The sequence below is a fragment of the Columba livia genome, chromosome 15 (genome assembly GCF_036013475.1).
Source record: "Columba livia isolate bColLiv1 breed racing homer chromosome 15, bColLiv1.pat.W.v2, whole genome shotgun sequence".
Classification (NCBI taxonomy): domain Eukaryota; kingdom Metazoa; phylum Chordata; class Aves; order Columbiformes; family Columbidae; genus Columba; species Columba livia.
The window spans coordinates 1,751,678-1,776,174 of NC_088616.1; the positions used below are offsets into that span (position 1 = coordinate 1,751,678).

The 24,497-nt window shown below is 46.2% G+C and overlaps 2 protein-coding genes across 2 annotated transcripts; both read right to left on the reverse strand.

The window, feature by feature from the left end:
* Positions 1–1,151: 1,151 nt before the first annotated feature.
* On the reverse strand, positions 1,152–13,008 carry LOC135575484 (E3 ubiquitin-protein ligase RBBP6-like). Its single transcript, XM_065030641.1, has 10 exons — positions 12,572–13,008; positions 11,798–11,901; positions 11,065–11,369; positions 9,996–10,092; positions 9,838–9,916; positions 9,689–9,746; positions 7,843–7,944; positions 6,495–6,746; positions 4,971–6,458; positions 1,152–3,016 (listed from the first exon to the last, which is right to left on the reverse strand). The coding sequence occupies exons 1-10, from the start codon at positions 12,804–12,806 to the stop codon at positions 1,432–1,434; spliced, it is 4,305 nt and encodes a 1,434-aa protein (XP_064886713.1). The 5' UTR covers positions 12,807–13,008; the 3' UTR covers positions 1,152–1,431.
* Positions 13,009–16,891: 3,883 nt separating this feature from the next.
* Positions 16,892–20,570, reverse strand: LOC135575485 (E3 ubiquitin-protein ligase RBBP6-like). Its single transcript, XM_065030645.1, has 2 exons — positions 19,357–20,570; positions 16,892–17,053 (listed from the first exon to the last, which is right to left on the reverse strand). Exons 1-2 carry the CDS (start codon positions 19,526–19,528, stop codon positions 16,950–16,952), a joined length of 276 nt encoding a protein of 91 aa, XP_064886717.1. The 5' UTR covers positions 19,529–20,570; the 3' UTR covers positions 16,892–16,949.
* Between the last annotated feature and the right edge of the window lie 3,927 nt (positions 20,571–24,497).

Below are 24,497 nucleotides of genomic sequence, written 5' to 3' on the forward strand. Positions count from 1 at the left end.
AGGACCCGGCCCTTGGCCTTGTTGAACCTCAGACAATTGTCCCAGCCCATCGACCCAGCCGGTCCAGATCCCTCTGTGTGGCCTACTGACCCATCCCAAGCAAGCTCAAGGACAACCCTCCGCACCTGACGTCTGGCCAGCACGTCCCCATCCTGGTGCAGGAAAGCCTTGTTGACAGCCCCAGCTGGGAAACCAGGCTGATGCTGGGACAAAGGGGTCCCTCCCCGAGTGCAGGTCTGACAGCTTCTCTCACAGACACAGCCCTGCTCCCGGCCCTGTGCCTGATACCCCGACTCAAACGTTCTGAACAGCCAAGGACTCACTGCTTTGGACCAAGAGTCTTGTTATTTACTCTACAAAGTCATCATTTGAGGAACAGTGTCCCTCCAGGTACTGGTAAGCTAATTAAACTTACCTTTTCTAGATTTTCAGTCATTGTTCAAGGCAGTTTAAAGCAGAAGCCTGCCTTTGTAGTGGGCTTTCTTCTGCTGCTAAACTCACCTGCTGAACCCCACTTGTAAAGGGACGGTTGGTTCTTTATCGTGGCACCACCGTAAGAAAATGGAACTAATGAAGGTTCTGTTTAAAACCCCCAAACACTGTGGTGTTCAGCACAGTCATGAGAGGAAATACACATGACAGGGCATCGTAAAGAGAGGTGTGAATGTTGGCTGGCAAATGACAACAGCTTTCTAAACACACTGGAACAATGTTGAAATGTGACAGGCCCACATATGATGTTATTTTAAAATAATACCAGCGGTTAATAGTGGCTGTATGTTTGGGTCCATATGCTGCCTTTAACAAGATAAAAACAAGTCCCTGGCACATGAAATGAAAGCACCTCTTGGCAGGACCTCCCCACGCGGCATCAGCTCAAAAGATTTAAACTCCTACCAGTTTTTTCAATCTTAAACTTGTTGGTATGTTATGTCTCATTTCAGTGAGCTGCCGGCAAGCTGTTACTGGCGGCTGTTTTCTGTGACTCGTCTTTTCTGTGCTGATGTTCAGCTACCACTGGAACCTCATCACATCGCACCATTTATTGAAAACCTTTTATTGCAAGCAAAAAGTGACATAACAGAGCTGCAATGTATTCTGCAAGTCATTCTGACGATGTTTTATAACTGATACAAGCTGCTTCTGCCAGTCAATTAAAAGTAACTCAACAGTTTTACTACACACAGACTAATTAATGGCGTTTAAAAATAAGATGCTACAGAAAAGCCTCTCATGTTACATGCTCACAAATCCCAATTCTGTAAAAAATGTTCACATTTATAAAGTTCTGACGTAAAAATCGAATAATCAGTAATACATTAAGTGCAACACAGGCTCTATCATGTCATTATTTGCAATGCTTGAATTTGTTTACAGTTTAACAAAATTTAATATTGATGGCATAGGAATTTTTTAAAATTATCTGTCATTCTACATTGTAGCAGATTTCCCTTTTTGGTCATCTTTATCTTTGTCCTTCTTCAATTTTTTCTTCTTGTCTTTGTGTTTGCGGCTCTTTTCCAATTCCATTTTGCTTTCCGTGTGTTTCTTCTGCTTCTTGTGTTCCTTCTGCTTCTTGTGCTTTTTCTTCTTCTTGTGCTTCTTCTTCTTCTTCTTCTCTTTTTTCCTCTTCTTGGTGTCCGGACTCTGTCCTGAGCTGGCACCGCTGCTGTGATTTTGAGTCTGACGCTCAGAAGGGCTTTGACTATGGCTGTGGCCAACACCGGGGCTGCTTTGACTGTGTCCTCTGCTTCCTTCAGGCTGCCCCACTGCAGCAGCTGCTGCTGGATCCTCTTTCACCTTATCAATGGCCTTTTCCAACAGATCTTTAGGATTTTTTCCTGCAGCTTTCTCATCTGCTGCAGGGCCATTACTCTCACTGTCACTTTCGTTGTAGTCTGGTACAAATGCAGCCTCATCAGTGTCTTGAGTTATGTCTTCTGACGTAACTCCTGAGAGATGTGAGGAGCTGCTTACCTGAGGCTTTGGCTTGACAACACTCGCATCATTTTGACCAGTCACGTCCTCATTTTTTACATCTAGGGATTCTTGTCCCAAAGGTGGTGTATTACCACCTGGCTCTTTCTCCTTTTTGCTCTTTACCTCTGATACATGCTTCTCTTTCTCTTTCCCTGGATTTTTAGCTAGAAGTTTGTGTTGCTCCAATGTACACTTGTAATCAGGAGCAGCTTTGTGATCAGATTGCTCCCACTGACGTGGAGGGCTGTATCTGCTCATTTTGGCATCCCCAGTGCCTGTTTCGGATGGCTCTGCTGGTTCATCTCTTGGCTCACTTTTCCGTACTGAGGTAGATTCTCTGTTTCCAGAAGGAGAGTCTTTTATCCTCACAAATTCACTCTTTTCAGCTCTACATTTGGAACTAGAACGATCTCTGTTGCCATTGTGGTCAGACTTTTTGACCTGGTGAGGACCACAGTCTTTAGCAGTGGATGAAGGGCTGAGACCGTGTTTCTCTGATGATATGCTGTCTTGGGAAGACTGAGAACTATTTCTCCCATGTCCTTGTTCGGTTGCACATTCGGAGTGGTCTGTTTCTCGCTGCACACTGCTCTTTCCAGAAGTGTCCTGGTCTGACAAGGAATGATCCCGGTCTTTAGATTTTCCTTTTTCATTTGAGATTAAATCTTTTGAACTTTTTGCGTCATGCTGGGAGCTTTCACCATTCACTTCTTTTGTAGATTTCTGTATTTCCTCCAAAGGCTCCATCTCTTTTCCATTGTGTTTTACAGGGTTTGGTGGCTTAGCACTCACATTTTTTATAACACTCACAAGTTTTCCTACATTTGTGGGCACCTGTGTAGATTCACTGTGTTCCTCTTTAGCCTCAAACTCATCTTTATCCCACTTTGACTGAGAGACTTGGATCGTAAGGATGACATCTTCTGCAGGAGCTCTTAGATCATTACTATACTCCTCCATGGTCTTAATGACAGTTTGGTTTGTATCTGGCTTTTCTTCTGTCTTTGTCCTGGGCCTTCCCTCAGTAGAACTGCTGCTAAGAGGAAATAAATGTACATTAATAACAGGTGAGATACACACACCACCATCTTTTGTAATAGTTTATAAAATGGTTTTTGTTTCAATTCTGAATCGTTTTTCTTTTAGGATGATCAATTAAGGGAACAGACGAGAAAGGATGAACCCACTAGCTAAGATTATGAGCAATCAATTAATTTACTATCTTCCTAATTAATTAATTTAGTATCCCCATGAGGTTCAACAAGGGCAAGTGCAAGGTCCTGCACCTGGGTCAGGGCAACGCCTGGTATCAGTACGGGCTGGGGATGGAGAGATGGATGGAGAGCAGCCCCAGGGATGGACTTGGGGTGCTGGTGGATGAAGGACTGGACATGAGTTGGCCAGGAGCACCTGCAGCCCAGACGGCCAAACACACCTTGAGCTGCATCAAAAAGAGCGTGGGCAGCCGGTCAAGGGAGGGATCCTGCCCCTGTGCCCCGCTCTGGTGAGACCCCCTGCAGTGCTGGTCCAGCTCTGGGTCCTCAGCACAGGACACACATGGACCTGCTGGAGAGGGGCCAGAGGAGCCCCAGGAATGACCCGAGGCTGGAGCAGCTCTGCTGGGGGACAGGCTGAGAGAGTTGGGGTGTTCAGCTGGAGAAGAGAAGCTCTGGGGAGACCTTAGTGTGGCCATTCTGAACTTAAAAGGGGCTGATAAGAAAGATGGGGACAGAGTTTTGAGCAGGGCCTGTTGTGATAGGACAAGGGGTGATGGTTTTAAACTAAAGGAGGGAGATTCAGGCTGGACATGAGGAAGGAATTGTTGGCCCTGAGGGTGGTGAGAGCCTGGCCCAGGTTGGCCAGAGAGGTGGTGGATGAACCATCCCTGGAGACATCCCAGGCCAGGCTGGACGGGGCTCTGAGCAACCTGAGCTGGTGAAGATGTCCCTGTCATGGCAGGGGGGCACTGGGGAGCTGGGAAGGTCCTTCAACACAAACTGCTCTATGATTCTATGATTTTATGATTCTATTATTCTATTCCATATTTAATTAACAAAGACACAAGATAATCAGATTGCGGACTGTCTGATCTGGTAATTCCTTCATGTCCTACCATGTCTAGCAATGGTAGATAAATCAGATATACATTCTTATTTCAAAAGCAAACAATTATGAAGAGGCATACACAACAAAAGTTTTATCTGCATGCCCCCGTGTTCTTCTTTAGAAAAACATACATTTAAAAAACTTTTTAGAATACCAAGACACTATCTTAAGTCTCCAGCAATGTCTTAAATGTTAGGAGTTTGCTTTGTCCTGCTCTTTTAGGCGCTGAAATCTAGTGTTGGGCGCTTTAGCCCAACACTAGATCACTTCTCTTTTTTTCACACGTCACACAATGGAATATAGAAGAGAGATCTCCATGGTCAGTGCAGAAAAAGTCGGCCCTGAGCTGGAAGCTGCGAAGCTCTGTCAACACGTCACACTGCTCAGAACTAATATCAGAACAATATATAGACAACCAAGCTGCTATTGCTGCCAGGTATGATTTCATGTCATCCTATCAAAAGTAGATCATTACTGTGCCTTGCAATTTTTGGAATGCAAAGCATTGGATGGCGCAGACATGTCTGTTGTCCTTGCCTTTAGCTGTAAGCTGAATTTGAAGGAAGACATTGAGGGGACCCCTCTAAGAGTCAACAAGCAGTGAATAAGAAGAGGGGAGAAGAAAGAGTCCCGGAAGTAAGGGTCAAACACGACATCAATGAATGAACCCTGTCAGCTTTCTGTGCAGTACACACTACTTGCTTTCTTTAACAAAATGTGTTTGTGACTCAGGAACAATTTAGCAGGAGAGATCGCAGGTTATTCCGTTATTTTGCATTAGATTTAGCTGTTCCCTTCATTCGTCACCATAAAGCATGTTACATTTTTGGAGGTGGAAGGGAGGAGGAAAGAAAGAAAGAACAGGGAAAGAAATGATGAGGTACCTGGTGTAATCTACAAGAACTGAACTAGATCCATCAGCTGCTGTTACTCTTATTCGTGCTTTCCCCTCAGCTTTTTCCTGTTTAACTTTACCACTGCTTGCCTTGGGTTTCCCCGCAGGATCTTCTGCAGGAGGCACATTTTCTCCTCTCACAAGATTTTCACCAGTTTCTTGCTGAAGTTCAATCTCTTTTGCGGGGCGGTTGAGAAACGCACATTTAGCTGTTTCTGGAGTTCGCTCTCCTTTTCCAGCATCGGGCTCACTCTTCCCCTTTGCCGACGGTTTCCATTCAGCAGTTTCTGGTTTTGAGGCGTCTGTGCAAGTGGCTTCATGCTCCTCATCCACCTTTTCATCTGCATTTCCTTTGCCTTTTTCAGGTTTTGCATCAGAAGTTTTGCTTTTTTCCGCAGGTTTTTCTGACTTGTCCTCTCTGGAGGGCTTCTCTGATTTGGTTTCTTTTGGATGGTCTTTCTTCACCTTTTCATCCTTGGCTGTTCTGGTTCCTGGGTGACCTTTTGTCACTTTGGGGTGATATTTCCATGGAGCACCAGGAGCCTTCTCATCCTTTTGGGAGGAAGATATTACAGCATCGTTCATCTTTGACAACTCCTTCTTCACTTTTTTCACAGGAGGTTCCATTTGAGGAGAATTTTCACAATCGGTGTCCACCGTCTCCTGGGAAGTTTGAGCTGCTATTATTGTGTCGTCTTTCTTAGGAGGAGCAGCCACTTCTACTTTCGACTTTGTCTGGTCATTCTTTTCTTTTGGCTCGTCCTTCTCTGTTCTCTCCTCTCCAGACCCTGGTTTGAAAGCAATCCAGTCTGCTTCCATAGGCTCATCTCTGACAGGGGTGGCATCACCTCTGCTCGGGAGCACGAACAGAGAGTCTGTTTTATCGTCTCCTGCTGGAACTGGCTCTCTTGCTGTTCTTGCACCTTCCAGCAACTCAGCACTGCAAAATCCTTCATTCTCATTGCACTTTCTTCTCTTCTGGTGTCTTTTCTCTTCATTTCCTTTGTCATCTCCCCATGGATATTTCACCTCCTTCTCTTTTGATTTTCTAGGATCACTGATGCCAGGCCCCTCTCTTCCAGAAGGTTCTTCACCGTCATGTCCAGTTATATTATGACTTCTGTGGCTCTGCCCACCAGGATAATCCTCCCTGTTTCCCCAAGCACACGCTGAGTTCTCTTGTCTGCTCCCAGGTGGACCAAACCTCTCAGGAGAAAAGTTCTCTCTGTTCACTGCAGGTGGAGGTTGAGCAGCAACAGCACAGCCCTTGTAAACCTTGCCATACCATTCTCTATAGTTCCTTTCCCATTCTCTGCATCTTTCCTTTTCAAATGGATCTCTGAAGTCAACAGATCGGCCATAGTAACCTTTCATAGAAGATGCTGGACCTTCTGCGTGCCTGTTAAAATATTCCCTTTCTCCTTCCCCTTGAGACACAGTCCTTTTAGTGTGAGACTGGCCTCTAAACACCGGAGACCTTGACCGTGAGCGGCATCTTCTGCATGAGCGAGACCTTGACCGTGAGCGGCATCTTCTGCATGAGCGAGACCTTGACCGGTAATGACGACGTGACCTTGGACTAGAACGACGGTCACGACTGTTCGCTCTGCCTCTTCTTTGACACGGTGGTGATCGGGAGCGGGAACCAGACTGGGAATGACTAAATGATCCAGAGTTGGTGCGAGAGTGGGAAGAGCCTGGTCTTGACTTGGAGCAGGTATATGAACTTCTGGAGTGAGATGGAGCATCATGGGGAGACCTGGACCTTCAATAAAACACAACACACACACACACATGAAGTGGATTCAGAACAGCTGTTGACTTAATGCTACTGCAAATTTAAGAGCCTGACAACAGTTTCTGCTTAAAGGACACAGCAGCTGCTGCTTCGTTCGTCTAAAAACATACAGGAAGGGAAAATCTATTTGAACTCCTGTCACAGGAACCACCATCACCAGGGGTTGATTCAAGGTGGTGTGTGCTGGCCTCTGCTGGTACATGAATGTGCACATTTCTAACTACTCAGCAACTACATGCAATGCAAATCATTTTTGTTGCAGTAAGAGGCAAAAAGAGGAAGTCTGAATAGTTACAGTGCAGTATCAAACATCAAGAAAACATTATTTCACCTGAAGACAGTAAAGCTCCATTCTAAATTGCCAAGTCGGTCTATTTAACTTCACTAATTATTTGGCAATTTGTACAAGATGGAAAATACTTGTACTGCAATCTCACATACAGGACCATCTCATCAACACTTCGGGGTGTCCCAGCAAAAGCTTGCACGTATCTTGAGCTCTAACCCAGTACGGCAACTGTACGTCAGGTGCGATCACATCTAAAAGCTCCAAACTGACCTTCTAGTGATATGACTCAGTGAGGGAAGACACTGACAGCGTTACTAACAGAGAGTTATTCAGACTCCTGCACAAGTGATTTTTTGGCGTAGAAAACATCAGCTGTAAAGAGATTTCCATCACAAGCGTTGGGGGTTTTTAAAAGTACTTTTCAAAGAACCATTTCACATTATTCTGTATATGTTCACTAGTGTCATCCCTTCTTTCAAAGTCCTTCACCAGTTTAATTCCTTAAAACGAGTCTAATCTTAATTGTTAAAAAAAATCAATTCTTAATAAAAAATACAAGTGAAAAGCGAAAGCCACCAGTCTGCAGTCCAGGTTTAAATCTCTCTTCGTATCAACGAAACACCAAAGAAAATGAAGACAATTCCTCTAACCTCTCTGCCCCAAAGTGCTTTGAGGTAACGGTTCAATCAGAATAGGGAGACAGAAAATGCAGCAACTACACCTGTTCAGTTTCCTGCCTCCTCACAGCTGTCAGGAGGATGAGGATGTCATTACCTGGACAACAACTGCTGATGCTCCTTTTGAATCCTTTTATATTCCATCAATTCCTTAGCAAAATCATTCGTAAACTCATCAAGTTTGGACTTCTTTTTTTCCCTGTCAAAATAAGTTTGACATTTATTACAATTATAGTTTGAACTTTATTACAAAAAGACACAATAAATGATCAATGCAAGAAAACATACTGCATGCAGATGCAACAGGTGACCTTCCTATGTAAGCAAAACCAGGTCAGAATTACTACATGTTTTAAGGAAAGTGTTAGAATTATGTTTGCTTTAAGTTTTGCACATTTACCATCTGCTATGAAAAAATAGATGGGAAAAAATGTCATTTTTGCTTATGTCAGATACACTTCCGTGGAACTGCAGTCCAATATGCTATCGAAACACAGAAATGGAAAACAACGCATCTTCATTGGGCCAAATACTCCTCTGTAAGTCTCTGTTGTTCTCTGTAAAACTCCTCCCGAGATAAAGGAGGTGCCTGTGTCCTGGGGATGGTATGTGTTGGTGCCCAAGCTGATGGCGTTTTCCGGGGCTGGGGAATGCCCTGGAAGGGAGACAGTGCACCCAGCAGCTGGAGGGTGACCAGGTGGAGACTGAGGAAACTGCGGTGGTGCTGCCGCTGGTGGAAAAGGCAGCACGTGGGGTGCTGGAGACACAAGGGAGGTGGAGGCATGGGCACGGAGACGGGTGGTGTTGCAGTGCTGGGGCCCGAGTCCTTTGGGTATGTTCACTGTGCAGGCACCCTTGATTTGAACTTCTCAAGAAACCCCAAAACATGTGCCACTGCTACACCCTGCCCTGATTTTCAAGGGGAAAGCAAATGAAGCAGGAGCATGGTGGCGAGCACTTCTTGTTCTCGATGTAATCATTTTTCTCCCTGCTTCCAGTTCATTTGAGCCTACGCTCATCTCTTAGTCCCCGTTCTTGCTTCCACATCCTCACCCCCAGCAGTTCCCTGTCTCCTCTCTTATAGGCAGCTTTGCCGCTTTGGATGGAGACTGCCCGTGCTGAACAGAGACTCCCATCTCCACGTGCCCACCGCTCCTCTGCCACTCGACACTGCGCAGATCTCTTCTTCTTCTCACTTCTGTCACATAAGCTTCCTATGTTGTCGCCTCATGATGATGTATTTGGCCAGTTCTTGCAGTTTCTTGCTTATAGAATCTGAGACTTCAGATCATCGGTGGGATGGATCCTGGGGTTTGGTTTATTTATGTTTAGGGTTTTATACACACTTACCAACTGTCTATAACAAACACACACCAGAATGAAGGACCTACTGGACACGGCAAGAACAGATAAAACAGGCTCCTCTCTCTCCAACTGAGAGAAAGCAGCTTGGCTACGCGAGATGACTGAATTGAAGAAATACAAAATTGTCATAAAATAACAGCCTTGGTTTTCCAATAATTTGCTCAAACAGTATCAACTAAGTTGTTAACAGAAGAATGTTGGAGGATGATTTATTTTGGGAAATCAATTTATTCAGCCCTATTCAGCCATGAACCAACAGGGTGGCTTTCCACCTGATGCTTCAATTCTATTTCCTTTTTGTATGTACGTATGGTTACCCCAAAAGGTGTTCATTTTTCAGAGTCCCCTTTTCAATCATGTACTGGAGCTTCATTTTAAATAATCTTACTGCAAGCACAGGTCTCCTTTGTTCAAGACAATTGAAATGAAGCCATTTAAAAATTTATTACCACTTGCATTCTCCACAACTTTTTGTGCATTCTTATTTCATTATAAACCAGCTTTTGCCTACGTTACGTGTTGTGGCCTCTTTTAACAGGTTACAATAGTAATATATTGAATTTCTGTAGAATACTTACAGTTCCCAGCCTGGTCTCCCGCTGGCTGAGCAGACTGTACTGGCTCTCACTGCCTGACCTTTTTCAGTGGAGAGAGGAGACAGAAAAACCCCATTCAGTTTATCTGAAGATAACGTTAAAACGTAAATTCTAAAGTTGTAGTTAGTTACCATTGGTGGGTATTGATTGTCCGTGCGGGCCCAGGAGACTTGTCAGAGCTGGGTGTCTTAGCACAGGAACCTGACAGCCCTTTGAATAAACACAGACCGTTGGAAAACAAGCTCTGCTAAAATACAAGAATCACTGCATATTTTGAAATAAAATTTACCTGCTCTTCCGACAAACCGCTGCTGGTCAGAGAGGAGGGTTGAGAAAGTCCAGCGGCGCTCACCAGAGCAGCAGGAGCTGTAACCACATCACCCTCGCTGCAAAAAACCCAAATTTACATCATTCAAACAGTGTTCTGAAGTGCTGCTTGAAATATAAAGTCCAAGGTAAGAAATGCTGGCTACTGGAAAAGGAAAAAGAATCGGCACCGCATTTACAAATGTGAATTGGGTTGATCCCAAATGAAGCGCTGAGCAGGTGTCTGTCTGGATTACTGGGAGTTAAAGAGAAAGCTCACGGCAAAAACGTTTTATTAAGCTTGCTGCACATGAAAGGCCCAGAGTAGGTATAACCCACCTGCTGAATCTCAGCTTTGGAACATGCAAGAACTCAAATTCTATTACAAAATGCTGATGTGCTGATTCAGAGCCTGCCCTCGAGGTTCTTTTGGGTTGTGATCTTGCGTATTCAGTGGTACAGCTGAGCCTGACCGGCTTCTGGGCAGAGCGCCTGTCTGCATTCCAGGTGTAGAGGCGAAGGGATATAAGCCCTGAACAACAGTGCAGATTTTTCATGTGTTTTCATGTGACTTCACTGGATTGCAAACTTAGACTGTCATGTTTGTCAATACTTCAAGTTTATAGTGTTTCAATGTTTATTATCCAAAATGGTCCATAACTGAGTATGACTCGACTAAAGAGAAATTAATGCGCTCAAGCAGGTTTGACATAACTAAACGGTTATTCTAGGAACTGCTAAGCACCCAAAATAAAGGGCTCCTGAGGAAAAATGTTCCTCCTTTGGGGTAAACCCGGACTGAATGACAAGAAGTACTTCTGAGGAAACTCTTGCATGAGGCAGCTTCCAACTGATCAAAGGGTCCTCATTCAAAGTAAATGAAACACCAGAGCTTCCACAGCTATCTGGAACTGCCACTATTGGTACAGAAATCACTAGTGGAGAAGCTCAGGAAGCAGCAGAATCTAACTTCAGTGTTTTAGTGTCTTTTACATTCACCGTAAAATTACACCTGCATGTAAAAACTTTGGTTAAGCTACAGATGTACTCACCGAAAAGGTCCAGGGAAGAGCAGGGACACTGCTGGTGGGACACCAGGGACAGTGACAGAAGGCAGGATTCTTGGCAGCTGAGCTGCCCCAGATGCCTGAGTAGGGCCAAACGATGACAAAGCAGCAGAATGAGAAGACACAGAAGCTGATGGAGGAATTAGTGGATCCTTCTGTTTGGAAATTGTCGGCCGGAGTAGAGGTTGCGGGTTGCGTGTCACTGGTTGTCCCACTGGTGCTGGTGGCAGCTGCTGCTGCTGCTGAATCTGTTTACTGTAGCCAGTCCCATTTCTGAAGTTGTTCACAGCCTGGGGGCACAAAAATATTTAGAAAATGTACTATGAAAATTCAGGAGATATATGAGCAAAAGCCTCCAGAGAGTAAAATTACCCGTGTATTCCTCTAAATGCTGTCAATCCTAAAATGAATCAACATATGGATACATGAACACATCACATCAAACACTGATATTAATGGCCGGTGACTCGGAGTGTCTGTAAAGAACTTCAGTGTTGATACCGACTCTCAAAGTGAGGCGATCGTATTGAACAGAAGTGTGACCTGAATTTGACAGAGTGTAGCTAAAAAGTTGTAAGCTTCTTAACAACAGATAATGGGTTTGAGATACAAATTTAGCCTTTCTCAATGTGGCCTTGCTTAAGGAGATGTAAATTAATATTTTCTTTTCCAAAAAGACTTTTCTTACAAACCATTCACGTAAAAGTCGTCATGTTACCTGGCGTAGGATCTTGTTGGCAACCAAACTATCAGGAGAAACGTCTGTTTGATGACACACTGGACATGTGTGTTCCTCAGATTCCAGTAATGCTGTTCTAATACCTGTGAATAATAAGACGTATATGATTAATGGCTGAATGTGGTCTTGAACTGACAGTGTGATAAATATTGAAAAGTGGAAAAAATGTACAGTATGCAGCAAATACAGTTCTGATATTTCACTATTGCAAGAGTTGAAGATTTAGAGTAGGCTGTGTCCTGGTGTTTTAATTAGTCTTTTTCCCACCATCCAGTACAGTGAGAAGTTACCAACCCCAAGGTTAACGAAGATAACACATCTCAAGAAAACACGAGCAGCTTCAAGTTCTGGAGGGTTTAACCAACTCTCCCGTGGTGAGGAATGTGGATTAAATGCCGACTGTTTGTTGCAGAGCACAGTAAGTCACCAGAGCTGGCTGCGTGATTTTGTATCAGAGAAAGGGCTGTGGACAAACTAAACGCATTCAATATCCAGCACTGTAATGACCTGCACAGTTCTGTGCTCTGCTCACACCCGTCCTTCCACATGGAAAGACGGTTTCAATAGATGTGTAAAAAGGAAAATAAGCCTTCTGCCTCTTCTTTTCCTTTATACCAGAAGAGTCCTTTCCTGTTCCAGGTATCCTTAAGTATTAAATAGAACAGGTACAAAGTCATCTCATTATCTCCTCTTCATGCTTTCAGAAGATCAGATGTGAGGATTTGAATTAACAAACATGGGAGTAACACTTACATTCGTCACAAAAACTGTTTCCACAGCAGGGAATGACAACCGCATCAGTCGTGACATCTTTACAAATGAGACATAACAACTCAGCTGGAACAAGAGCCTCATCTGAGCAGGAGGAGGAGGAGGGCGGCTCCGCTGGTAGGAAGGGAGGCTTTTCCTTCTTTCCTCTCGCATAAGCTTCCCTGGAGGGGAGTGGGGAAGGAAAAGGAACAAAGTTAAAGATGAGATTGGAAACCATTGAGAGGGGGAGGAAACCTCAGCCCAACAGCTCTCTGTGAAATTTTTTGAGAAGTCTTCAAGATATAAAACAGAAGCAAAAGCGGCTTTCAACGACAACAACTGCAACTGTAAACACTCCTGAACTATTTTGCAGAAACGCAAGTTCTTAGCGTACCACAAGTGTAACCATCTTCCGGGGGCATGAACTGAAGGACCACCTTCCTTTAATATTAGAAAACATCACAGATTTTGAAGTGAAGAGAGAAAGATAATGCTTCCTCCCCCATAACTGCACGTGCTGGGCAACGTGCTTGGATTAGCTCTCAGGCGTTATTTGTTTTCTTCCCTTTTGGGTCAGTCTGATTAATTCCATACTTACGCATTAATAGTTGGTATTGCATATTTTCCCGTGTTTGTCAGCATAGCACCCTTGGTATTGGGATCTTTCACTTCCATCAGGAAACTCCTTGGAATTCCTGTGCTCTTTTTAATTCTGGGAACAGGCTGAAAATTTTTGTCCTGTTAAGAAAAGAAACGCAGCCATGTCTTGTCTGAAGTCCCACACTCAAAATGACATTTCAGTGATTACTTGAAGCAGCAAAAGTCTCTCATCCTCTTCTGCTATCAAGAATAAGGGTTGACTAAACCACTTATTTTCCTAAATGCATACAGGCAGGATGTTCCAAAGGCTCGAGCCGTGCTTGAACTCAGTCGACATTCTTTGGCTTCACTTCAGGGTCTTTAAGGGTGAAATATCCCTTAAGCTCACCAGCCACTCAGAAAAGACACAAACCTGCATCTCCACCAAAGCACAATTCAGAGCGAGAGCTTAATTCAGTGCTCGAACCAGTCACTGCAGAAACTCGTATTGACCGTCTGTACAGGAAGGTTGAATTGGTACCTCATGCACATACACTCAGTGGCTAAACACAAGTAGCACCACAAGCACTATTAAGCACTCAGTAACACCACAAATCCCACACAGTCTTACCCTGTTAGTTGGGCAGTTCCTTATATAGTGGCCAGGCTGTCCACAACGAAAGCAAGTGTATGATGGTGGAAGCGGACCCAAGTTTTTCTTCATGAAACTAAAAGGTTTTAGGGAAAAAAAAAAAAAGAGATGCATGTGTCTCTCATGTTAAAACAACCATCTCTACAATTTTTCCCTAATCGTCAGAGAACACATTACCGACACTTACTTGACTGGATTGTATGCCTGGCAGGACTGTATCATCATGGCTTTTATTTTCTCTTCTTCGGAAGCGTCGGTTTCAGCCAGATTGGCAGCCTGTTAAACAAGTCCTTATTGACACACACACCAGAAACACATTTAAGCCCACACAGCCGGACAGCACCGATCAGCCCATCCTGTCAAGCGCAGCACAACTCCCAGAGAGTCAGAGAATACCGGGTTTGAAGGGACCGCGGGCACCAGCTGGTCCAACCTTCCTTGGCAAAAGCACCGACTAGACAGGATGGCCCAGCACCCTGTCCAGCCTCGAAATGTGCACACATTCTGAAGGTAAAATAAATACTTGAAATTATTAAAGTTTTGTTCAAATTACAACAGTTATCCAGCTATAGATCAAAGTATAAGATAGAAAAATACTAAGCAAATACCTTTTTTTAAAAGCATTTGACAAGAACGTACATATACCTTAATAAGCTGGGCCACATGTGCAGAAGAGTCATCAATCTGTTCATAAAAAATTAAACACATTTGTTTTACAATCAGCACACAGCAATAGTTCACCTCTACTGTAGTCTGACAGTCTGCACTATAGCCCCTGAGTGTCACTGCAAGAGGCATTTCCAATCCAGTGAAATTTGTATTTGCTCAAAACAAAGTCCAAACCCCAGCCTGAGAGTGCCCGTGTGGATAGAGAGAAGAAATGACAAGAACCAGACTCGCTGGAGATGAACTTAGTGCTCCAGGATATGTCAGAGAGTGGCCCTTGTCAAACGCTCACAACTGCTTCAGAGTCACAGGGGTAAGGAAGTTGTTGATTTTCGCTAAAAAGGATTAAAACTCTGGAGACATTCAAAACCCACCTGTTTGGAAAGCAGTTCTATGGCCTGCAGGCAGAAGTCGGATTTCTTAAAGGTGATAGCACTCCTTTCTACTCACAGGAAATAGAGAATTCATGTTCTATTTCGTGTGTTACAAACATGCTGGCGTATTCACAGAACCAGGGTCACAGAATCATTTTGGCTGGAAGAGACCTTTAAGATCACCAAGTCCAACCTCACGCTGTCAAGTCCACCTCTAAACCACGTCCCTAAGAACATCACCTGTACATCTTTTGAACGCTTCCAGGGACGGCAATTCCACCACTTCCCTGTTCCAATGCCCCACAAGCCTCTCAGAGGAGAAGTTTCTCCTCATACCCGGTCTAAACCTCCACTGGCACAACGTGAAGCCATTTCATCTCGTCCTATCACTTGTGACTTGGGAGAAGAGACCAACACCTTTCACGCTACAACCTCCTTTCAGGCAGTTGTAGCGAATGATCAGGTGTCACTCAGCCTCCTTTTCTCCAGGCTAAACACACTGTGCTGTTTGCTGTGTTGAATCAAATACATCGTGTTCACAACATGTACTATGTTTTACTGTAAAATATATTAAGTCGATGTTTGGAAAATTGAAACAAGGCTACATTGTTTAGAATTCAGTGCAGCGTGTAGAAAAATTGTGGTTTTACATACTGCTTTTGATGTTCCACTCACTGCCTCCGTTCGGCTTCTAGAAGAAGAAATAAAAGAGAGCAGAACTTAAAATAAAGCTCTTGTACCAAACATGAGCCAGTGGAAAGATATTATAAAACCTCAACATCAGAACATCAGGTTCTGATAGTCTAGGGAATGTAGAAATTTGTTCGCACACATAAACTGTTCTCCCTCAGTCCATGCAGTGCCACTAAAAACACCAAACCAAACCAAAACCCCATATCTGCTTTGTCACAACTTACTCTAAGACTGACAGATACAGAACACAGCAGTGCAAGAGGAAGTCCTCAGATATTTTGTCTCTGCTATAGAAGTATCAGAAATATGAAGTCTGTACTACAGTGTTGTATTTTTACATAATCAACCATCAAAATATGAAAGGAACTGTTGCCAATCTGTATATCCCAAGTATAACAAACAGGTATCAGATAGAGTACATCAGTTTCTAAGAAAGAGCAGTGATAGAAACCTCATAGTGCCAGTTTACTTTAGTGAAAGGAATCAGTCATATCGCAAAGAAATAACAAAATATCAGCAACACCGTCTTCAGAACAGTGTTTGTTTGTAGAAGCCCAAGCACCGTGTTCAGATATCTACTGTATTACCCATGAAAGTGCCCAAATACTAAATATGTTACATAGACTGTGTTGACCAAAAATAGCACTAGAAATGTCACCTGGAAGCACAGATATCAGCTCAAGGTAAGAACAGACATGGAAAGATAACTGGCAACCTTTGTTAACATGCTAAAGTGCTTACCGAGTTTCAAGTTTGGACACAATTCACTATTCGTTCATCGTACTTGCACAAAAAGCAACACACTTCAAGATATCGTCCTTTTTCTCTTGCCTGACACAGACACTGTCTTTGGGAAACTAATAGGGATAATTTACGAATGAAGCTTCTTGTTTGGGTGCTTTGCCAGCTGGCAACCCTTGGTTTTCCCTCTGTTGCTGGTATGCAAAACAAACAGATATGGGGCATAAGAACACCTGCTATATCCCTCCCTACCCAGTTGCAAGAAATGGTCAAACACTGAGAATCAGACTTTTCCAAGACAGGAACAAATTAGAAGTTTACATTACAATGCATTCCTGTACTTAATAGAAAAGCAATAAAAGCAAATGCATATAATAAGGAATCTCTCCACATAGAGGAATCAGGATACACAACTTGGGTCTCAGAAAAATCAACCCAAGAAAAAACCCATTAGAAGCATTTTAAAAGTTACCATATTGGAGTTGGAACCTCCTGCCCCAGCAGACCTGAGCCTGTGAGTCGCTTTGGGACGGATACATTCAAATCTACCCATTACAACAACAATTAACAGCAGCTTTAGCAGGCAAGATGCAATCTGAATGCCTCTGTAAACTGATATCAACACAAAAAGTGAACACAGTGAACCCCTAACAAGGAATCAATGCTTCATGGATACTCACACATCATTTGTTTTGCTGGTGGCTTTAACTCCTCCAGCAGGGACTCTTCTAACAATCACTGATGAGTTCTTTGGAATCAGGGCATTATCTTCTGTGTATTCTGAAAACAACATAAATATAGAAAAAGACATCAGGTGGTTAGTAAGAATATATATTAATATGTTATAATAGATATTAATATGTTATAATAGATATTAAATAGAACTATTCGTAACACTTCAATGAATCCCTTTATGGATACAAAAGCAAAATTTTAGATGTAATATCACACTTTTATTATCTCAACACACTAACAGTACCTTTCAAGTAATCTTCAGATTTGATAATCAAACACAAGCAGCAAAATCTTTTTCAGTTTTTAAAATTGTTTGAATATCAGCAGCAAAATGGTCTCAAACGTCACTAAAGGACAGTCTGCTAATGCATGGGGTTCTTTCCTGATGTAGCTTAAATTCCTTTTGCTCTGTTAGGCTACAAACCCAATACATCTTTGGAGAAAAACAAACCACAGCAAAGTCTCATCAACCTGCATCAACCAGACTCTGGAGTCTGCCCGGCAACAAACCCGGCATGCGGCTAAAGGGTGAGAACAGAAATCTGGGGTTTTTTTGAGCTTCCTTGCACAAGCAGGGCAGAATTGGCTCAAACTAAAGTGGCATCTTTCCTCTTCAGCTAATTCGAATTAACCAAAGGGATGTGAATTCTTTTGATTCACTTTTTGCAGAGCAGAGGGACTTGGATGAAATTCCTTATGCAGACAGCCTTGAAAAGCCCTTTGAAAACTTTGTGCCTGAAGCAACCAATGCGTTACCTTTGCTTCCACCTCATTAGTCTTTTGACAAGGAGGAAACTCTTCTGACCTTTACACAAGGCCCAAACAAAACAACAACAACAACAAAAACCACCTACTTGGGACACTTGAACTAAGCCTAAGTGCAAACATCTCCCCATAAGAATGGTTTTTATATTGTACTTGCACAAGCGGAATATGATTACGTATTTCAAAGCTCCATCAGCAGCTGTTCCCTGTAATCTGCCCACAGTTTCAACTGCTTAAAGCCCGTAACTTTGCAGACCTCATCAGAACAACGATCTGCGAACCAAAGATACTGTGGATCCAGTCGCACTCTGTCAGGGTGGTTTGGATCAGCGATCACAAACAAAATAGAAATATTCCACAAGGTATGCTCCATTGTTCAGTATATTATTCCTATAGGCAGCAAGTTCACTTAGACCAAAACACACCTGCCAGAAGACATTATTTCAACAAGGAAATGATCATTTTACTTCTATTTCTGTAATGTATCTCTGCCTACGTGTGTAACGCAACCCAAGAGCATCCCTAACACCCCAACATTGTGCTGTGAAGTCTCTTCACAGACACGCTCCTGAAAATATTTTACGTGTCTGTAGAGAAACAGCAACGAACCCTTCTAAGGCTGAAGCGACAGGTTCTGCAGTGAACATTCTATTCTGTTTAAGTTTTGATCCATGGTAATGTTTATGGAATGAAAACACTTTACAGTTTGTTTTATTGCTGAGAAGTCCCATCCCAAAGCCTCCAAGTCTCTAATCACATTCAAACGTATCAAGATGGCAGGTGACCAGACTGAACTACAATACTAAGTAACATGAAAACATTATCATCTCTGAGAATCAAGCACCGTTTCTAAGATTTAAAAGCTTTTATGACTTCTCTAAGAACATTTCTTGCATATATTCACCATAAATGTTCTGCCACAAAACTTCAGTACTGTCCTGACATGGTTAACACGCAGTACCAGGAAAAAAACGGTAGAAATGAATGATGAAAGGATGCTCAAGTGCATCTGAATGACAATATCGTTGGTGTAGAAAAGAAGTTATATTAACAAGAAATACCAAAGTATAATTTAGACACAGAGAACACTCATGTGCAAGATGGCTTTAAAGGCTCTGCTTAGATTAAAACTCACAGATAAACTCTTGATCCAGATGTTGCTGGTGAGCGGTTTCAGCAACAGCCAGAAAACCAGTTTTCCAATGCGGTGGATTAAAACAAGTCAAAGGCAAAATAAGTCACCAAACCCAAGCCATCTGTTCTATTTCTGTCACTTTCAGCTTTCTCCACCAGATTTCAAAGAAATCTGGCAAATTTGTTATTATATGACATCCTCTCGCATTTCATTATCATTTTACCTGGAAGAATCCCTGGAAACCAAAACTTTTGCAAGCACTACGCATCGCACAACAACCACGCATTCTTCCATGCCAAGTTGTGTGTCCAAACACAGGTCAGAAGGCAGTTGCCAGAAGAGCAACTACAAAAGAACAGCTCTGCAAGGCCCCAGCACAAGCCACAGCGACCAGCCCTGGCCACATCACATTACTGCTTCCCACCCCGTGCCCACCGCCCCCGAGTACCTTCTTTGGTCTGTGCGTTGGTGACCAGCAGGTCACACTTGGTCGCCTTCAACTTCTTGCGAGCCCTGATCTTGCACTTGAGCTCGTGCAGGGAGATATGGAGGCCGTTGAAGGTGACTGCTTCGTAGTCCAGAGCGGCGAAGAACTTGTAGTAGACACGTGACGTGCCCATGGCCGGGTGCTGCTGCTCCACAACAGCGTCTGCTGTGGCAAACGGCGCCCTGGCCCCCACGCTGGGTTTGCCCCCACGGCGACAGCAGGAAGGTCCACCGAGGGCTTTGGGGCGAGCGCTGCGGGCTGAGCCCGAGCTCACAGCCCGGGCAGGCGCACAGGAGGGAAAGGCTCCCGCGGCCTCGGCTCCGTCTCTGCTCCCTCTCTGTCCCACAGCGCTCCCAGGCCCGGCTCAGGCGCCCCTGTCTCAGGGCTCAGTTTGGGGGTTGCTCGGGACACCAACTGTACACCAACTGTAGGGGTCACCAGCAGCGCCTCACCTGCAGTCACAGTGGCACCGCGCAGCCCCCGCGCATTCCACAGCCCGGTGTGCTGTGACAAAAGGGCCATGTCCTATCACCCCCCAGGCCTCTCACTGCTCCATGTACTCCTGTCACCCCCCAGGCCTGTCACCACCCGGTCTCCCCTCCTGTCAGCACCAGCCAGGGCAGGACAGCCTGGGGCAGATGTGGCGGGCTTTGCCGTGTGGGGCTCTGTGGGAGATCTGAGGCATTTCTTGAATAGAACGGATGTTATATGGAACTGAACTGAACAGGCCTGTGAGGCCTATGTGACCCAGAAGAGAGCAAAACTGCCTCCGCGTCTTACGTGAGCTCGTGCAGCCTTGAGCAAGGGAAGAAGTGTCAGCAAGTCACCAATTTTGTAGATACTTTTTGCTTAGCACTAGAGCTCGTGCGGATTTGTAACATCCAGTCACTCGTGGGTTTGCGGCGCGTGAACAGCAGCTCTTGTCCAGTTACATGCAGTCTGTAAGTGCGTGGACAGGTCAAAAAGATACTTAAGGAGAATTGTAACAAGCAATGAACGGCTTCGCTTGAGTTCACATTGGATTGTGCGGAGTCCGTGATTCTCGCCCTCGCAGGGCTCTGCTGCCCGTGCCACTGGGCCACCAAAGGGAGGGGACGTCTCGGGGTGTCTGAGTGCATCTTGTTGCATGTATAGAAAGTTCAGTCCAAGAAGCCAATAACCATTTGCGTTTATCGCCATAAACCTATGTGCTGCCCCACTGGTTTTTTATCATCATCAGGCAACAGATGCACCTTTACACATATATATTAAAAAAATAGTAATTAATTACTGGGAAGTGTACTAAGGGCAGGAGAAGAAATATTGATCTCCCACTGTACTTCTATTACCAATGTTCTATTATTTCATCTCCTTTGTCCTTCAGGAGTTTCCGCCTATCCTGATTAAATGTCCGTGTTTAAGGACACGTTTTCGGTGTACTGGCTGGTCATAAGCCCTTCCCCATGCTCTCTGGACGGCTGGGCAGAGAAGGGGAGGGGAAGAGTGAAAAGGAGAACTGAGATGAGGTGAGGGGAGAAGAGTAAGTGGGGTGAGGAGAGGGGAGAAGAGGGGATGGGTGGGGTGTAGAACAAAGGAGAGGGAAGGGGATTTTTGAAATGTGGAGGGGAGGGAAGGTGAGTTGAGATTAAAGTAGCAGAGGTAAGTGGAGGGGAGAAAACCATGTAGAATGAAGGAGTAGGAAGAGGGAACGTGCAAACAAAGGAGCAGAATAAAGGAGAGAGAAAGGGGATTTTCGATTTGGGGAGAGAAGGGGAATGGAGTAAAGTTGAGGTGAGAAAAAAGGAGGAGACATAAGGGAAGGGGGGTAGTGAAGCAGAAGGGAAATGTAAGAAGGGGAGAGGAAGAAGAGGGGAGGTCAGGGGAAAGGAGTGGAGGGGAGGGGAAGGGAAGGGGGGAAGTATGGGGAGGGGAAGAGAGGACAGTGGAGTGGGAGAGGTGTGGAAGAAAAGAGAGGGGAAGCGTGTAAAGGGGGTGGGTGTAGAGGTGAGGGGAGGAGAGGAGAGGAGAGGAGAGGAGAGGAGAGGAGAGGAGAGGAGAGGAGAGGAGAGGAGAGGAGAGGAGAGGAGAGGAGAGGAGAGGAGAGGAGAGGAGAGGAGAGGAGAGGAGAGGAGAGGGGCAGGGTGTAGAATAAATAAGGAAGGGTATTTTTGAAATCGGGAGGGGAATGGACAGGAGGGAAGCTAAGGTGAGATTGAAGAACAAGACGTAAGGGGACCATTGACCAGAACCCCCAGATCCCTCTCTGCGGAGCTGCTCTCCAGCATCTTGTCCCCCCAATCTGTCTGTACAGCCAGGGTTGCCGTGTCCCAGGTGCAAAATCCAGCACATGCCCTTGTTGAACTTTGCCCAGTTCTCCAATTTGTCCAGATCCCTCTACAGGGCCTCTATGCCCTCCAGAGAGTCAACAGCTCCCCCCAATTTTGTGTCATCAGAAAACTTACTCAGATTTACTTTACTTACTCAAGTCCTGAGTCTAAATAGTTTATAAAGACACTGAAGAGCACTGGCCCTTGGATCCCTGTGGAACCCGCTAATGACTGGTCGCCAGCCCGACATGACCCCTTTGAGTCTGGCCCGTCACCCGGTCTCAGTGCTCAGTGGTGTGCGTGGCTGCTGCAACAGCCCCTGCCATTGGGTTTGGCCCACCTGTGGATGACAGGTGCATCCAGCTCATCTGCTTGGGTTTGGCAGACCCTTGTGTGCCCTTGCTGTTAGATGCTACTGCAGGTGTCATCTCCTTCTTGCCATCAGCCAGGGCCTTGGAGGCAGCTGGCCTTGTGCTGGTTCTCAGGGCCACTGGCAGGAGATTGGGGATCCTGGGGGGAGCATTGGGGCCAGCTTTGAGCTCCGGGTCGGGCAGTCAGAGCAGTGGCCCCAGCACCTTCACTCTCTGCTCCGCCAGGTGGAAACTCTGGCTGAATTCAGTAAGTGTGTCCCCAGGTGGGTGTGGACGACCTCAGTCCCAGGTGGGGATGTTGGTCCAGGATGCCAGCACTGAGCCCTTGTGGCCAGGAAGGCCAATGGTACCTGGGGTGGATTAGAAGGGGGTGGTCAGTAGGTCAGAGAGGTTCTCCTGCCCCTCTGCTCTGCCCTGGGGAGACCACACCTGGAATATTGTGTCCAGTTGTGGCCCCTCAGTTCCAGCAGGACAGGGAACTGCTGGAGAGAGTCCAGCGCAGCCACCAAGATGCTGAAGGGAGTGGAGCATCTCCTGTGTGAGGAAAGGCTGAGGGAGCTGGGGCTCTGGAGCTGGACAAGAGGAGACCGAGGGGGGACTCATTCATGGGGATCAATATGGAAAGGGGGAGTGTCAGGAGGATGGAGCCAGGCTCTTCTCGGTGACAACCAGTGACAGGACAAGGGGCAATGGGTGCAAACTGGAACAGAGGAGGTTCCACTTAAAGATGAGAAGAAACTTGTTCCCGGTGAGGGTGGCAGAGCCTGGCCCAGGCTGCCCAGGGAGGTTGTGGAGTCTCCTTCTGTGCAGACATTCCAACCCGCCTGGACACCTTCCTGTGTAACCTCATCTGGGTGTTCCTGCTCCATGGGGGGATTGCACTGGATGAGCTTCCCAGGTCCCTTCCCACCCCCAGCACTCCGTGGTTCCGTGACGCCGGTCCCGGTGGGTGGTGGGGATGTCGGCGGTGGGTCTCTCAGCAGCAGGACGGGGCAGAGATGACGGTCCCAGGGGTGCTGGTACCAGCCCGCGAGGTGCTGTTTGCGGGGCGGTGGTTCCGCTAGGTAACCGCGAGGTGGCGCTGCGGCCGTACTCTCCACTCTCCGGCGCCGCCATGGCGGGCAGGGGCTCCCCCAACGGTAGCGGTGAGTGCGTCTGCACCGCCCTGCCACGGCCCCCGGGCCTGCGGCTTCCTCCCGGCCAAGGGCACCACCATCTTTCTCTTGGATGGGATGTCGTCCCGTGGGGAGGTCTCTGGCACGTTGGGGATGCTGGCTGGTGCAGGGCACTCCGCATTCTCGCTGCCCGCCTCTCCCGGTGTGGGCACCACCCGGCAGGGGACGATGCCTGGCGGGGGACGATGCCCAGCAGTGGAGGCAAGCATGGCAAAACCACCCTGGGCTACCTCTGCAGCGCCTTCTCCACCAGTTGGGCCATGTGGGGCGGATGATTCTGGGTGGCAGCTCTGGGGCTGGCCAGGGGACCCAGCAACAGGATCTGCAGGGAGCGCAGGTGGGGCTCTCCAGAGGAGCCTTCAGGGGATCCTTCTGGGATTCACCACAGGACTGTGCTGTGAAGTCTCCTCTGAACTGTCTTGAGAGGTCCCCAGAGAGCTCTTCTAAGAAGTCTCCAAGGCACTCAGTGGCACCCAGGTCAGGAGGACAACCGCCAGCATGCCCTGCTTCCCCTTGGGGTCCTGCAAGGGGGAGGCTGCCATCCCCCAAAGGGGTTGGAGTCCCCCAGCGTCACTGCTGCCAGGCAGTCCTTAGGGCATTCACCCTCTGCCCCATTCTCCAAAAGCTGAGGATTTCACTGAAGGACAGCTGGCAAGGCTGTCAGGGACATTGGGGAAGGGGTTTTCACCATTACCAGCATGACCACTGCCACTTGCTCCTTGTTGCAGCCACCCTCTGCCCTGTACTCCAAGACATGGGGGAGCTTGTTCAGGTAGGTGGTCAAGTTGGGGATGTCGGGGATATTGGGAACAGTGTCCCTGCCATCCTCCAGACCCACTGCCACTGCTCACTCCTTGGGGCAGCACTCATCTGCCACTTACTTGGAGAGATCAGGGGGCTGATCGATGACCTCAGTGTTCAAGTTGGGGACATTGCCAGTCAAGACAGTGTCCTCCCTGTCCCCTAGCTGTGCTGCCACTGCTTGGTTCTGGGGGCAGTTGTCATCTGTCACGTACTCTGAGAAGTCGTGGAGCTCATCGAGGAAAGCAGTGCTGGCAAGGCACTTGGGAAACCAAGGGCATTAGGGACGTGTCCTTGCTGTCCCCCAGCCCTGCTGCCACAATCAGTCCTTAGGGCAGAAGGTCCCTTCCTAGACCAGAGCCAGCTTTACCTGTCCGTGCTGCGGTCTCGGTGCTCGAGGTATTCAGTGCATCCTGACTGCGTATTCCTCAGGATCTGGCAGTTTGATT

Bases quoted from the DNA above. Each gene is read 5' to 3' on its own strand.
- LOC135575484 (XM_065030641.1), bottom strand. From the start codon at position 12,806: ATGGTTTCCAATCTCATCTTTAACTTTGTTCCTTTTCCTTCCCCACTC. The intron at 9,917-9,995 runs GTAAATTTTATT...GTTTATTCAAAG, and splicing joins GCGGTTTGTCGGAAGAGCAG to GGCTGTCAGGTTCCTGTGCT. The intron at 9,747-9,837 runs GTAACTAACTAC...CCACTGAAAAAG, and splicing joins ACAATCAATACCCACCAATG to GTCAGGCAGTGAGAGCCAGT.
- LOC135575485 (XM_065030645.1), bottom strand. From the start codon at position 19,528: ATGGGCACGTCACGTGTCTACTACAAGTTCTTCGCCGCTCTGGACTAC. The intron at 17,054-19,356 runs GTACTCGGGGGC...TGTTGTTTTCAG, and splicing joins CAACGCACAGACCAAAGAAG to AATACACAGAAGATAATGCC.